The 17,151-nt window shown below is 25.1% G+C and overlaps 1 protein-coding gene across 1 annotated transcript; it reads left to right on the top strand.

Annotated features, from left to right (window-relative positions):
- Nucleotides 1–657: 657 nt before the first annotated feature.
- On the top strand, nt 658–17,109 carry LOC126906295 (elongator complex protein 2). Its single transcript, XM_050686820.1, has 12 exons — nt 658–948; nt 2,364–2,556; nt 5,646–5,762; nt 5,859–6,086; nt 7,546–7,797; nt 8,398–8,603; nt 11,481–11,651; nt 12,630–12,807; nt 13,003–13,146; nt 13,281–13,446; nt 14,849–15,367; nt 16,883–17,109. Exons 1-12 carry the CDS (start codon nt 793–795, stop codon nt 17,043–17,045), a joined length of 2,493 nt encoding a protein of 830 aa, XP_050542777.1. The 5' UTR covers nt 658–792; the 3' UTR covers nt 17,046–17,109.
- Nucleotides 17,110–17,151: the final 42 nt, after the last annotated feature.

Below are 17,151 nucleotides of genomic sequence, written 5' to 3'. Positions count from 1 at the left end.
AGTAATGATTATGATTATTATGAATGTTTGAATGAAGAGGTTGCTCTTCCTCTTAATACGCCTATTAAATATTGTTATTCCAAGAATAAAAAATGATGTGCGAAAGAAAAAAGGTCAAAAATAAATTATATAAATCGCGTTACGCCAATCATAGCGACCCAATTGACAGAGACTGACTGTCCCTGTAAGATCTTCCATAGAATAGTTTTTGTACTTTTTCTTTAATATAATGCCCATAAAAGACAAAATAGTATACCAAGAGAAATTTGGTCTAAAAACACTTAATGTTAACATGCTGAAACAGACAAACCATTAATAGGAAAAAAAATTATAAGAACAAAATTGTTTGTAAATTATTTTCTATTATATTATTAAAGTAAAAATAGGGGTTCTCATTTAAGATAATTAATTTTACGATTTTTTTTTTTCCCTGACAGGATTATTTAGCTAGATATTATTTTAGAGATTTTTTTAAATCAAACAATAAATAAAATTAATTTACAAAAATTAAAAAATATAAATTATTTCTAAGAAAATGAGTGTCCTGCCCTTAATGAATTACTTTGTATAATAGTATAAATAGTATGTTTCTACCTAACAATATTATTTCTGTTGCTGTTATCAATAAATCTGCATTAACCACGTGTTTTGCTAACTGAAGAAATTGATAAAATAAGTTGATTAATTTAATATCTTTTAATGTATGGACATAATGAATTTATATTACACAATTCTTAATATTTACATTTATGGTGTCTATGAAAACTTAAATCGTTTCAAGATATATGTAAAATGAGTAAAGAAGAAAGTATTAAAGATGAAATAGTTACTCCAGTTTATGTGTCTTGTTCAATTAATAGTACACCACATTGTTTGGATTGGGGCCCAAATGGACTAGTAATTTTTGGTTCTAGTCATGCTGTCCATATGTACGATCCTTGTATTAATGTAAGATTTCAATAAATTGACATTTTTATTTATGGCAATCCTAGAATTGATTAAATCATAATTGATATCTCTCCATTTTTCCCTATATCTTATAACCTTTTTAAGTTGTGTGTTTGTTCCTATTCCAGTGTCTTCCATCACTTGCTTCATAAAAGGTATTTCTTATTGTTATCTAACAATAAGACATTAATCTTGTAATTTTTCCTTCTAAACTTCAATGTATTCCAAGTTGACTTTTTAATTTTTAATCTTTTAAAAACATCATTTCTTAGTTTCTCTGTCCATAGAATTTTTAACTGTTTGACTATTTTTAAATGTTTTTACTTTAGCTCTTTCAGCTTTCAGCATAATTTAAGTTTCTACTCAGCAAAGAGATATGCTCTATACAAAATATTTAATGAGAGCTCACTTTATATTCAGATTTATTGAGTTTGCACTAAAAAGGTTACTGTTTTTATAGAAGACCTATTTAGCTTGTGCTGTTCTACATATTGTGTCTGTATATCTTTTTATATTACTTGTGATTTTACTACTCATGTAAATGAAATTATTTGAATTGTCTCTAACATTTCATCTAAGACTATGTTTGTTTGTATCTGCGGTTTGCTACATAAAAACGCTTCAGTTTTTTGTTGGTTTATTTTCATGTAGTATTTTTTAAATGTAATTCATCTTTTTGAGCATTTTGTTTTCCTCTTTTTTAATACTACTTTAATGTTATCAGTGAACTACAGACATTCTACCTATCTTTATTCCTCAAAAAATTTTCTATCATTCTTAAACACTATTGTCTTTCTGGTGTCTCCATTTTTCTTAAAACCAATTGATTTTCTGTCAGATTTTGGCATTTTCTATTTTTATTTTTTAACCCAACTAATTTGCTTTTATGTTCACTGAAAATTTTTTTATTATTTTGTATGTTTTATCACTCAATACTTTAGATAAATAGTCATCAATAGAAGAATATATTTTATTCAACCATTCCTCTTTTGCCTTCTTTGTTTCTCTTAATCATACTCATATTTAATTTATATTTCATTTTATCTACTTAATCGGCCGCATTGTAGTAATTTCTATGTTCATCTATAACTCTGTCAGTCATTCATTGTTTCATTGAAAATTATCAAAATATAAAGTTGACTATTTGCCAGTCAAATTTTATTCATCAATTTTTTTTACTTATTGTTGTGAGGTTAAGAAAATATCAAAAATTTAAAGTTCATTTGTTTGTATAACTTAGTTTTTATTGGTTTTTTTTTATATATTTAACTATTTTTTAAAAATAAGATGTAATTAACGAATGTTTGGTAAATATAAGCTATCTTAAGTTTTTATTTTCCCAATTTGAATTACCTTCTTTGATTTTAAAGATCATTTGCTATTAAGCAAATGTGTGCTATTAATATATTTTATAGGACGATTGTGATGGAAAAATTATTTCTACATTCTTAAATCATACCAAACGAGTGAATAGTGTCAAATGGGTACAACATATGTGTAATGATCAAATAACTCAAGATTTTGTATCATGCTCTGCAGATAATACAGCTGTATTATGGGAAGGCGTCCAACCTTCAGGATTTTATAGACATAATGAAAAGCTTATTGGTAATTTTAGTATTTTGTTTTTATAAGTAACATTTTCCAAAAATGACCTCAGAATTATAATTAAATATAATACTGAAACATACAATTCTTTGAACTAATTAAATTTTATATTGACGTAATAGTAAAAAAACTAAATTGTTGTCCAAATTTTCAAAAAAGACATAACATTAATATATTTAATTTTTGTTTAAATTTTAAAAAAAATATGATATTTCATGTATTATGAATCACTTAGTTGATTGAAGATAAAAGTAATATTAATAATTTTTTCATTGGTTTCTTTTAGTTAGATGTTTTTATCAATTTATTAATCACAAATTATTTTTTTGTGCATTCCTTGTATCTTGTCAGGGTATCAAATTTAATTTTTCATATGGTAATTTTTTAATCATAATTCAAAAATAATTAACTAGCTTATTTATTAGAGAATAATTAAATTAAGAAAATTATTTGTTGATAACAGTTTTTAGAACAGTAATTTAGAATTATTAACAATTTAAAGTAATGATTGGAGATGAAGAATAGGTACTGCTATTTTTATAACTAAACTATTTCACAGCTGTACTTTTTTTCAAGCCTAGATATAAATATATCAATAACTTAAAAATACTAGTCTAGTTAATCATGTGTATTATCATTCATGACTTTAAAGATGACACTCTTATAAGGTTTAAAACATAAAAATTTTTATATGATTGATACATTGATTTAAAAAAAAACATGGGGCTAAAACAAACCAATAAAAAACAAAGGTAGCACAGTATGGAAGTAACATAGTCGGGACAAGTATAGATGATATCTGACAGTGATTAAGATTATCACTATCATAAGAAATGCTTTAATGCAAATCTGTAAATAGTGTTTAATTTGAAGAAATTGGTGGATTATTCCAAAAACAATTTCAACTCATACTTTCTTATTTATATTCTGATAAGTTTTATAATGTAAAAATGTAATATATGAATAATTATTTGATAAATTTAAATTTATCTACTATTATATATTTAATAAATTTGTTCAGTTGAAAAAGTTGAGTTTTGTAAAAAAAAGTTGTTCTTTTGAATTCCCTCCTGTAAGCAAGTAAAGGGTCAGATTTTCAAAAAAATTATATCAAATATAAGGGAAATACCTAAGGTTTCTATATCTTCTTCTTCTTTAACTACTTGGGGTCGGCCACCTTTATCCTAAATTTCCACTTGTCACTATCTCTCACATCAGCCGTCCATCTCATTTTTGGTCTTCCTCTGCCTCTTCTTCCTTCAACATTCATTTCTATAACTGTTCTTACAGCTTCCGATTCCTCTCTCCTCATAACATGACCAAACCATCTAAGTCTATTTTCTTTCATCTTATCCATGATTGACGCTACGCCTATACTCCCTCTTATATGCACGTTCCTTATCCTATCTTCCCTAGTCACTCCACTTATCCATCTAAGCATTCTCATCTCTGCTACACTCCTAGGATTTCTATATAAAAATAAAATTATTTTGTTACATTCATTTTTTAAAAAGTTATGACAGTTTTAAGAAAGAAAAAAAAACGTTATTTTTACTGATTTTAAAATTGTAATTTTTTGGAAATTTCCTCCATTTACAGGGAATGTGAATAATTGTTTGAATTTTTAAAGCCAATGTCTTTAAATAAATACTATTTGTGATATTTTTTCATATCATTGACAAAAATCAGTTTGGTGACAGCTAAGAAAAAGTGGTGACACACATAATAAAAAAAAATGCATCATAGTAAAATAGTTTCTATTTTTTTATAAATTGAGTAGTTCATGATTAAGCAAATCATCCTATATATATAACGGTTTTATTATATCAATTTACTTCTGTAATAATTTGGTAGAAATTTATTGAAAATTAGACAAATAGTAGCATAAATTCTAATAAATAAATTAAACTGTTACTGTGGCTACTAATATTAATTAGTCTAATTATTGTATTATGTTGTAACATAAATGACAAGTATTAATAAATTCTAAATATTTCTGGTTTAAAAACAGTGTATTGAAAATACTCAATTATTATTAAACAGTAATTGATTATTAAATAATTTTGAAGATTTTGTAGTGGTCTAATCCTTAATTAGATCATTTTACTGACTTTAATTTACTGGATTTTGAATAATATCTTCTAAAGTTACTACACTTACATCTGATACTATCCATTCTATTTGGCTATTAATTACTAATTGTTGATTGTTAAGCTCTTTATATCAAAACAAGAGCTGATGTAGAAATAGAAAGACATAAAAAGTCATATTTAGAATCAGAATTAACAAAATACATAGAAATGATCCCTCATACACCTGCAACTAACAGCTTTTATTTATTTTTTTTGCCAATATGTAATTATTTGTATAAAATGTACAATAAACTCATATTAAAACAATACATTTATATAGAAAAAATGTGCCTAAAATCTAAGGCTTGAATTTTACTTAAAAGACTTTCAAAGCTATATTCAATTAATATTAAACATTTTTGAAGAAAATTCTTAAGTTTAAATATTTTATAAATAGCTATAAGACATAGTATTTTGATTCATCCTAATCAATAGCAATTTTCTTTACTATCATTATTCTAAAAAATGAAAATGAAGTCAGACTGACCAGGTACCAGTTTAATTGTCACTGCCGTTGCATTGTAATTACTGTCTTGTATTGTTTGTTGTTTATTTTAATTTTACTGAATTACAATTGTCATAATACTCTTGTTTAAACAGTAGTTAAATATTATTTTTTACTCTTCTTTTCAATGAAAATCATTCAAATTTCCTTTCTTTAGGCTACTTTTTGTGTACTGATATGATATTCTTACTCAAAACTGAGTGTAAAATAAAATAAAATTCTAAAATTTATTAAAACTGGCAAATAAAAACTTAAAAATTGAATAGCTAAACTTTCTTATAAAATTCTCTAAAAATAAATGTTTTTCATTCTTTTAGTTAAATTTTTATAGTAATAAAATTATTTATTTATTTTTCTTTTTAAAACAAATAAGATGTTTTTATCTATTGACTACAATTTGATAGGACATACTGTCATTTAAAACATAACTGATTTAAACTGTACATTTTTAGGACATACTGATGTTGTTACATCTAGTGATGCATTAAGGCTTTCAAATAATACATTTTATATTGCCACTGCATCTGGTGATTGTACTGTAAGAGCTTGGATAAAAATTAAAAACTCAAGTAAGTAAAAATTTAATCAACTCGATATCATTAATATTTAAGAAAAAATAATACATTTATTTGTTAAATACTAAAATACTTTTTTGCTTACTTTAGACAGCTCTCAATGTTTTCAAACTATTGAATTTGATAACATTTTATGTTTATCATTAAAAATAACATCTCTACCTCTGACAAATTCTTTATTACTGGCTTGTGGTTTATCAAACAGTAAAATTCAGTTATACCTAAATGACTTTAGTAAAGAGACTTCATTTTTTATCCCAAATCATGTTTTAGAAGGTCATGAAGATTGGGTTCGCACTTTGGATTTTATTTTTGAAGGTATGATAAATGTACATTTGTAAGATAATTTTGTATATTCTACTTATTTTTTACTAATTTTTACTAATTTTTACTTGCTATAAATATAAAGAAAAAATGCTTCAAATGTCTATGATTAATGCATAGTTGTTATAATATAATGATTGAGTTATTAAGCTAAATACCAAACATGTCTATTATTAAATGACTATATTAAAATATGTCTCTCCAGTAGCCATATTTTTTTGAAAATCTGACTTTTTGTCTAAACCTATTGAAGGGGGTTGATAATAACATAATTTTCATTAAAAGTTAACTTTTTTAATAAATCGTTGGAAATACTCCAGAAATTTTATATAATTTAATTATATATTAAATTAAGACTTATGTAGTATACTACAAATTTGTAGTATAATCCCATTAGTGTGCCACTTTGAAGTTTTGAGAATCACCAAAATTTTAAACTATTTATAGGACTTTAGAAAAAATTGTCAAAAAGACACTTTAAAAAACTCAAAATCAAAGTTTTGAACTTGAATTTTGAAAAAAAGACTTCATTACAAAGTAAATTGTATTGCACATATAAAGAAAGAAGATAAAAATTGAGTAAAATGACATTACTTCTATCTCTCTAACTCGGCTAAAAGAACAGCTTTAATGTTTTCAAAATATGGTGGTTATGAAAAATTTTGCATAGCTTCAAGTTCTAAACCACTTGAGATATTTGAAAAAATATAAACTTTTATTTATACACATCTTATGAGGATCTTATAACTTTCATAACTTCATCTTATAACTTTCATACCTAATTTCATCGAATTCTTAGGTGGTTAGTTTTATATTCATGTTGATTTGATGTGGTGGAATTCCTAGATTAAAGATTTTAAAAAAATGTATACTTATTTTCTATGTTCTAGTGATCTTAAGTAATAGAAAGATGCTAATTTTTTCTAAAAATAACTTCTATATTGTTGTTATTGTGTACCACATTTAATTGTTTGCTAATGTGATTGCTTATACTCTAGGCCAAACAGATATAGACATATTTAAATGATACTTTTCCCCAATATCAGTTTTAAAATTAATACTCCACAAAAAAAAAAACAGTTTTAATGTTCACTACATAGACATATAAAGAAGGGGGCTTTAGTGGCTCCTCTTCCAAAAAAACGGCATTGTTTACATTGATATTAGATATTTATACTGGTTCCCTTTATGTTAGTTAGTGGTCTCGATCACTTACATTATGTATGTATGACAGATTTTTTTAAATTAAAATAACAATAACTTAGATTCACCTATTTTTAAAAATAATATGGGAAATAATTGGTCATTTAAATGTTTGATACTTGTATTTGATTTTTTGTAAACACTTTTTTACTTTCCAGAATTCTGTTATAATATTAGGGATATTTTCTATGTGTCTTATCATTTCACTTATTGAACATTTTGTGTAATACTTTGATCATTTTTATTGAAGATGTTGGACTATTATTTCTTGCTAGTGGTTCACAAGATTCAATGATAAGATTATGGAAGTTTTCAATTGAAGAAAATATCCAACATAGTTCTTATGAATATTCAAAAGAAACTTTACAGTTGGAACGAAAAAAAATGATTATAGAAAAGAATGATGGTTCTAATTTAACATACATTATTCAAACAGAAACTGTTATATCTGGACATGATAGTTGGATTTATGGTGTGAATTGGAAATCAAAAAATGTATCTGGTAATTTTTTTTTCTGCTCAATTATATCTAGCAATTGACCTATATAAATTTTAACAATTAAATAATGATATTTCAATTACTTTACAAGTAAACATTACAAATGTAGAATAGAAATTCAGGATAAGACATTTACTATTCAATAGTACTGTCAATGAAATAAATATATATAAAATTTTAGATATGAACAATCAAAGTTGAGGACTTATGAGTATCAAATTTTATGCTGTTTCTCATTTGGCATCATTGATTTCATTTCTGATGTTTACTTAAAAGTTGTAATAAACTAATTAATTACAATTTTTTAAATTTTTAATGAAAATTAATTTATAAGAGTATAAAATAATTATTTAAATCCTCAACTATAGTTAGTTTTTAAATTATAAAAGTATACAGAATTTGCAGAGGAAAACTTATTACTGGTTATTGAACTAACTGTATTCTTAACCTGTAATATGTTAAAATATTCTCTTATTATAATAAATATTGTATAATATGTTATTGTTAGATATTATTAAAAAAAATTTGAAGAACTAAATTATCTTTAAATTATGTATTTCAATTTATAAATATTATTCTATAGTATAATTTACAATATTTTAGATTCAAAGCTAGAATTATTATCAGTATCTATGGACAAAACTTTGGCTGTATGGTCATTAGATGATGAGAGTGGCCTTTGGATTGATTTTGTTAGATTAGGTGAAGTTGGTGGAAATACTTTAGGGTTTTATGGAGCAAAATTTTCACCTGATGGACAATGTATATTAGCACAAGGGCATAATGGATCCTTTCATTTATGGAAAAAGGTAATAAAATTATTAAACATTTTAATGATAAACTTCATAGAAAAATATTTTTGAGTACCCAGACTGAAAGCTTAGAAATAGGAAATAAATAAATCTAGGAAAGGTAATTTAAGGGACTGTCTTCAAGAATATCCCCTTTCTCTAAAAAATAAATACTTTTATAAGTGAACTCAACAATAATAAAAAAAAAAAAAAAAAAAAAACCCCAGCAAAGTGGGGACATGGCGTAGTTGATTAAGTATAATAATATCTGACAGTGAATAAAATCATTATCATAAAAAACGCTTTGATGCAAATCTGTAGATAGTGTTTAATTTTAAGAAATTGGTGGATTATTCCATAAGCTATGTGATCCCCTATTTCCTTATTTATATACTAATGACAAGTTTTATGATTTATAAGTGTAATATATGAATAAATATATAAAGGGTAATGGTCCGATTTAAAAAAAAAAAGTATGTCGCATAAAAGAAGAATATAAATAGTACTTATCTTAAAAAAATTATAATGATCCATACATTTTTCAAAAAGTTAAAAATATAAAAAGGAATTGAAGTATATTACATTAGTTTTAATTTAAGNTTGATCCATGAAGTATATTACATTAGTTTTAATTTAAGATATATATAAAAAAATCTGAGTTTCGAGAATTTTCATACAAAAATAGCATTCGGTAGCCGTTTTCACCATGAAGACAAGTCCAGAGGTCAAATTTTTTTTTTTCAAATTAAAGTATATTACATTAGCTTTAATTTAAGATATATATAAAAGTGTCAGACCTTCCGGAACATTTTCAAAAGTTAAGTTGAAAAAGTTCTACATTCTATATGCATTTTTTATATTTTAAGCCCCCCCATATATAGGGAAATAGTCTGATTTAAAAAAAAAGTATATCCAATGAAAGATGTATATAAATACTACTTCTCATGAAAAAATTGTATTGATCCATACATTTTTTAAAAAGTTATAGCACTTTAAAGTAAAAAATGTAAATTATAAAATCGAAAATTTTCACACAAAAATAGCATTCGGTAGCCGTTTTCACCATGAAGACAAGTCCAGAGGTCAAATTTTTTTTTTTCAAATTAAAGTACATTACATTAGCTTTAATTTAAGATATATATAAAAGTGTCAGACCTTCCGAAACACTTTCAAAAGTTAAGTTGGAAAAGTTAATTTTTTGTGAAAAAGTTGTCACATTAAATCCCCCCAGTGAGCAGAATAAGTGTTAGATTTTCAAAAAAAATTATATCAAATAATAGGTAAAAACATCCAAGCAAAAAAAAAATATATTATATTGATTTGGTCATTTTTGATAAACTTATGGCAATTTTAATTAAGTAAAAAAAAATTGAAAAAATTAGCGTTTTTTAAATTTGTAAATTTTTTGGAGATGTCCCCCATTTACATGGAACGAGGGAAATTTTTTCAATTTTTGAGGGTAATGTCTTCGACTAGATACAATTTGTGATCTTTTGACGTATTATTCATCAAAATCGGTCCAGTGAGAACTGAGAAAAAGTGGTAACAGACACAAAAAAAACACATCATAGTAAAATTAATACCTTCTCAGCTTCGCATCGAAGCTAAAAAACATATTATTTTTATTGACCAACAAGATTAGATTTCTAAGCTAATGATTAAAAATGAGCTAAAACATTACTATATAGCCCATTTGTTTTCAATCCATTCTACTTATAAAAAAAAAATTTGGTTTTTTGCTAATTTTCAAGTTTAATATTACAACAATAGAGACATTTTCTTATTATTATACTGTTTGACTGATTTGTAATTAACAAATTCTGAGTCAAAAAGGGCAACCAAAATTTTATGAATGTATTAATGTGCTGTGGTCTAAAAAAGTTAATGTATAAAGTTATGAACATTCTTTTTTCAAATATTTTATCAGATTATTTTGAATTTAACTATTGGATTCTAATTTAATGTGCTATTCATTTTTCAAACTTGTCGTGTTATACTTAAGTATTTTATTTTATTTCACCAAAAATTTTAATGATTACTACTTTTAAAAATCTTTTCAACTTTTTTTAATTAGTTATTACGGAATTATGTTTATCTAATAAATATAGGAAATTTAAGCACTTCAACATTTGTGGGAACAAATTCTTTATTTAAAAGAATTTCTATACACAATGGTTTTGAAGATTAAAGAGTTTAAAAAAAACAACAATTTATATTTTAGCAGCTCTATTACAGGCCAGTTTTTACAATCGCTAATAATAATAACAGTTCTTTAAAGATCTTAAAAAATTTCATGAGGTTATATATTTTGTATGTCCTCTGTGATTTTCTCTCTAACATCGTTTATTTGAAAATAAATTTTATAATTGATTTGTTATTATATTATTGTTAAAGTTTTTTTAATATAATACAATAATAGACTAATAACACTTTCAAACTAGTCTAATTTTAATAAAATTTTGTGCATTTTTGACTTTACTACAATACTTTCAAATGTTAGTAAACTCAATGTGGTTGAGTCAGTAATGTGATAGTACCTAATGCGCACTGTTATGCATTTTATATTAAGTTACGAGCAACTTTGTTTACTGAGTGAGATATCAGCTCAATAATTACAGTTTTTAATCCTATCTATAGCAACGAACTTATAATTTTCCCCAAAATATATATAGTTAAGAAACATCTATTTTGTTTGGGTTACATTGGCTTTTTATGGACGTTAAAAGCATTAAAAAAATTACTGTTGAAAATTAAGTAAAAAGAGTAAAAAAATAATTTAATCCACTCTAAACTGAAACAATGAAATATTCAATAATTAAATTAGTTAAAACTAGCATAAATAATTTTAGCCCTATTGCATATGTGTTATAATTTACAAACAACAAATAAATTTAGAGCAATGAAAATAAATTATGGTCTCCTGCAGTTACTATTGGTGGCCATTTTGGTTCTGTTGAAGATTTAGCATGGGATCCAGAAGGAAAATATATTATATCTGTTAGCTGTGATCAAACTACACGAATTCATGGACAATGGTTGAAATCTAGTAAATCTGTAATTGATTCAGTAAGTTGTTTTAAATATTTCTGTAAACAATTATAATTTTTCTTTCATCAAAAAATATATAGAGATAATATAGAATATTAAAAATTTTTAAATTTATGTTTATTAATTAAATTTAGATGTTGATAAAACTCTAGAGGATATATGGATAAAGGTGACCATAAGAGCGTTTTACGGTGTCAAAAAGCACCATGTGCACAGTGTAGAAGGAAATAAAAAACCACTGCGCTTATCCCCTCCTTAGTAATATTAGTTCACCTTAGGATGTCTGGTTTCCAACACCTGAAAACGAGTAGAAATAAAAAAAATAAATTTAATTAAATTCATGAATCCATAATAGTTTTCTCTTTCCTTCTGAGGTATTGTTATAATTTAAAAAATGTATTCAAATATCATGTAGCTAGAGGAGCAAAGGCCAACTAAAAATATAATTATTTTCACAAAATATGGAAAAAGGCTACTTGGTATTATAATAATTATTATGATTATTTTTATTGTTGTATAATTTTATCTGAAAAATATAAATAGGGAGTATATTAAAGATGTATTATTCAATTACCTAACAGCCAGGTACATCATTGTATTTTGTGTTCAAAATTATGCCTTGTAAGGGTGTCAACTTTGTTTTTTTCAAATTGGAACATATATTTTGAATTTAATAAAATGTTTTAAGTTCTATTTTATTAGTTAAAGGTATTTGAATTTTTAATGTTTATTTAGATATTTATTAGGTATAAAATTTTATAGTTTCAAATTTTTTAATTAATATATGAGGGTTTATAAATACAGGTAGCTAATTGGTTTTTATGACATTGTTATCACAGATTCGGAGCGTTTATAATCAATTATGACTTTATCAACAAATATGCTTTAAGTATAATTGACAATCAGAAAATATATCTGTAGATAGTCATAATTGACAATAAATGCTCCGTAATTGTTTTAAAAACTGTATGTTTTAATAAATTAAATGACTTTAAGAATTGGCATGAACTGGCACGTCCTCAAGTGCATGGGTACAATATGTCTAGTGTTGCTATTTTATCCAGTTTAAGCTTTGTGTCTTCATCAGAAGAAAAAGTAATACGAGTATTTCAAGGATCATACAACTTTATTGAAAACATGAATAATTTAGCAAAAGTTCAATTTCCTTCTTGTGGTACGTTAAAATATAAAATAAGAATTTAGGTATAAGTCTAACTACAATTTTTGTAATTTATTGATATTAAAACATCTACAGAGGATATTAAATAAGATAATTTAAATATTCTAAATTAATATTTTGTTGATTAAAAGATTATAATAAAGTTTCTATCAAAGCTAGTGAAAAGTTTCAAAAATTAATTATTTTAAGGTATAACAAAGTTGTCTTTGGGAGCTTCAGTTCCATCTTTAGGTTTATCGAATAAAGCAGTTTCTGAAAATGAATGCCAAAATAAAGCTGACAAAAAAAAAAAGAACTACCCTGAACATTATTTTGTTCCTTTGGCACTAAAACGTAAGTATTTTATAATTAATATACTTAAATAATATTTATATTATAATAATAATTTTAACATTATGTTATTTAAGTATGTATTTTTAAATAATTATGTAATTAAGTTGTAATTGATTTCTTGTTATTAATTTCAGAACCTCCAACTGAAGAAGATTTAGTACAAAATACTTTATGGCCTGAAATTCAAAAATTATATGGTCATGGATATGAAGTTTATTGTTTAGCATCTTCGCCTAATGGAAAATGGATAGCATCAGCTGCAAAAGCAACATCAATAGAACATGCTGCAATTATAATATGGTTAATATTGATAATAAACGTATATTATGTTATAGGGAAAAATTGCTAGGTCATTATCATATTGATAATGACCTAGCAATTTTTCCCTATATTTTTACATCTATATTCAAGGGCAATCTAAAAATTGTTTACTAAAATAATCAAATATTTTTGAGAAAGAAGGTAGACACCCCCATACTATTTCTTGGTATTGCACTGGGACTATATTTTTTTCATACTAATTTAGAATTTAATATATTTAATTTTCAATGTTGTTACATATAAAGNAGAAAAATGTTATTTTATAGTTAGAAATTTTTTTTTAGAAAAATAGATCATTATTTACTTGATAGGAAATATCTAATTAGCTTATTACTTACTATTACTATGTTTTAGTTCCGATGCGAAGCTGAGAAGGTATGAATTTTACTATGTTGTGTTTTTTATTGTATCTGTTACCACTTTTTTTCAGCTCTCACCGGACCGATTTCTTTCAATGATACGTCAAAAGATCACAAATCGTATCTAGTCGAAGACATTACCCTTAAAAATTGAAAACATTTTCCTCGTTCCCTGTAAACCTCCAAAAAATAACAAATTTAAAAATCACTAATTTTCGAAATTTTTTATAATATAATTTTTTTTTTAATAGATGCTTAATGTTTTTACCTATCATTTGGTGTTTTTTTTTTATAAATCTGACCCTAAACCTGCCCACAGGAGGGGATTCAAAATGACAACTTTTTCACAAAAAATTTACTTTTTCAACTTAACTTTAGAAAGTGTTCCCGAAAGTCTGACACTTTTATATATATCTTAAATTAAAGCTAATGTAATATACTTTATTATGGAAAAAAAAAATTTCGGACTTTATTTGGTCTTCACGGTAAAAATGCTATAACTTATTGAAAAGTGTATGGAACACAATTTTTTTATGAGAAATAATATTTTTTAATAATCCCTTTTTCATTTGACATACTTTATATCTTAATCAGGATATTAATAAGGAACTAGCAGATCATGTAGCTTTTGGAATAATCCATCAATTTTTTAAAATTAAACACTATCTAAAGATTTGCATCGAAGCGTTTTTTTTTTTATAGTGATTTTAATTACTGTCAGATATTATACTTGATCCGACTATGCTACGTTACCACTGTGCCGCGATCCTCCTGTGCTGGGTTTTTTTTTTCATTATCACTTAGATTTTTAGCAAAAAATTGGCTATTATATGTGTTACCCAAGTAGAAAGATTAAATACCCTCCAAAAATTATTGATGAATATGTCAGTAAATAAACGTCCATACCCACTACATTTTATAATATAAGTAAAAGAATACAATGTACAAAAAATTGTACAATTATTATTAAATTGAAAATATTAGATTATTAAAAATGTATATTGTTTATTTGTTTTGTAAAGGTCTGTAGAAGATTTTCTGCTACTGCAGAAATTAGAATCTCATAATTTAACAATCACTCAATTGGCATTTTCACCTGATAGTACAAAACTTCTTTCAGTTTCACGAGATCGTACATGGTCCTTATTTGAATATAGCACTGACTTATGTATTTTTAATCTTGTTTTTAAGTCAAATAAACACAATGGAATACATACAAGAATAATATGGTGTTGTGCCTGGTCTCATGATTCATTTTATTTTTCTACTGGCTCTAGAGATGGTAAATTAGTTATTTGGAGTAAATTTGATGAATATGAACCAAATATGGATCTCAACCAACTGTACAGAGCTAAAACGGAGCCATTATTAATACCAGAAGAAAGCATCACTTCAATGGATTTTGCTCCAATGTACATATATAATAAATCATATCTTATAGCTCTTGGTTGTGACTCTGGGAGAATATTTTTGTTCAAATGGAGTTCAATTGAAGAAAAAACCATTATACCCTGGTATAAAATTTCTGAATACTATGGAGAGTATCCTTTATTTACAGATTATGTTAATAATACAGTTTTGTATATTTAAGTAAGGGTCAGATTAAAATTTTTGTTTGTTCAATGTTTTAATGGATTATAACATTACCATATTTTTACATTTAAAATTTATAAAAGATTTAAAATATAACTCATAATCATGAACCTGGAACATTATATCTACAACTAAAAAGTGGTTAGTCATCTAGTCAAGAACTGAGAATGTTGGTTATGATGTTTTATTAATAAATATTTTTCATATTTATCATTTATATATTATAATACCATCAGATTATAATCACAAGCATGCCCATGTTTATTATCATCTATATTTTTTTTTAATTGATTTATATGAAAAAAAAATGTGTTTATTTTTCATATTCTTCAACAAATAGTTAAACAAACATATTTATAATGAATCCATAGACAGAAAAATTTTCGAGGGGTAGAAATAATTTAAGTTCATTAAACAGAAGTGCTTACATTATTATTACTAAATAAAATATAGGGTCATATAATATTGGGAATCCACAATGTTTATCCAATAAATATTTTTCACAAATAATTAAATAATCAAAAAATAGTATACGACTAATAGAGTACAACTTAGACAAAGAAAAACACGAGGTAGTGACAATAAGCAAGGACGTGACAGGAGAGGTGAAAAGTTTTAAGTATTAAGGATCAATTGTGCAAAAGAGTGGTGGTATTGATGAGGATGTAAGACACAGGATTAAGTTAGCGTTGTTGAAGTGAAGAGAAGTATCTATTGAGTTATGTGATAAGAAAATTCCTATGAGTCTAAGAGGTAGGTTTTATAAGACTGTAGTAAGATCAGCTATGATGTATAATTCAATGTTAGGTGGTTGATGAGAGAATAGAGCACAGAATGAGTGTAGCAGAGATAAGAATGCTTATTTAGATGAGTGGAGTGACTAGAAAAGATAGGATATGGAATGAATGAACATATAAGAGGTTGTTATGTGTAGAGTCAATCATGAATAAGATGAGAGAAAATAAGCTTATACGGTTTGGTCATATTATGAGGATTGAGGAATTGAAAGCTGTAAGATTAGTTATGGAAATGAATGTTGTAGGAGGAAGATGTGAGAAAACCCAAAAAAGAGATGGAGTAATGTTATATGTGGAGTGATTGCGATATAAGAACAACATCTGATGTGGGAGAATGTGTCAATGGAAGTTAAGGATAAGGGTGGCCGACCCCAAATAGTTGGGATAAAGATGAGGAAAAAGAAGAATAAATGAATAATCAAAAAATAATAATTTCCTGGGTCAGTAAACATAGTAGTACGGTCTGAATTTTCCTCTGACAACAAAATACCATAAATTAAAAGAAATTCCAATACTAGTACTAAAAAAACTGAAATTGCAGGTGTAGAAAATAAAATGTCTGGGTTTTGAAAAGCAATGAAACAATAAACGTATCATTGAAAAATATTTACTGTATACAATATTTATGTATTTTTATTTATTTTCCTTAATTATTTATCAATTTAGATTTGGACATCATTTGACTGTTAAAAAAATTAAATTCCAGCCAACTTTGAGTAAAAAAAATTTTAAGTGTGATGAAAATATCTTACAAATAGCTAGTTGTGGTGCTGATATGATGGTTCGAATTTATAACATAAATATAAGCAATCTGACAAAATCTAAATGACTATATATATATATATATGTGTGTGTGTATATATATCATTTATTGTATTTTAGTTAATATAATATATTTAAAAAAAAAATTTATTTATTTTAGGATATAAATAATC

The sequence above is a fragment of the Daktulosphaira vitifoliae genome, unplaced genomic scaffold, assembly GCF_025091365.1.
Source record: "Daktulosphaira vitifoliae isolate Bord-2020 unplaced genomic scaffold, ASM2509136v1 Scaffold_4, whole genome shotgun sequence".
Lineage (NCBI taxonomy): Eukaryota > Metazoa > Arthropoda > Insecta > Hemiptera > Phylloxeridae > Daktulosphaira > Daktulosphaira vitifoliae.
This window is presented reverse-complemented; position numbering and strand designations above follow the sequence as displayed.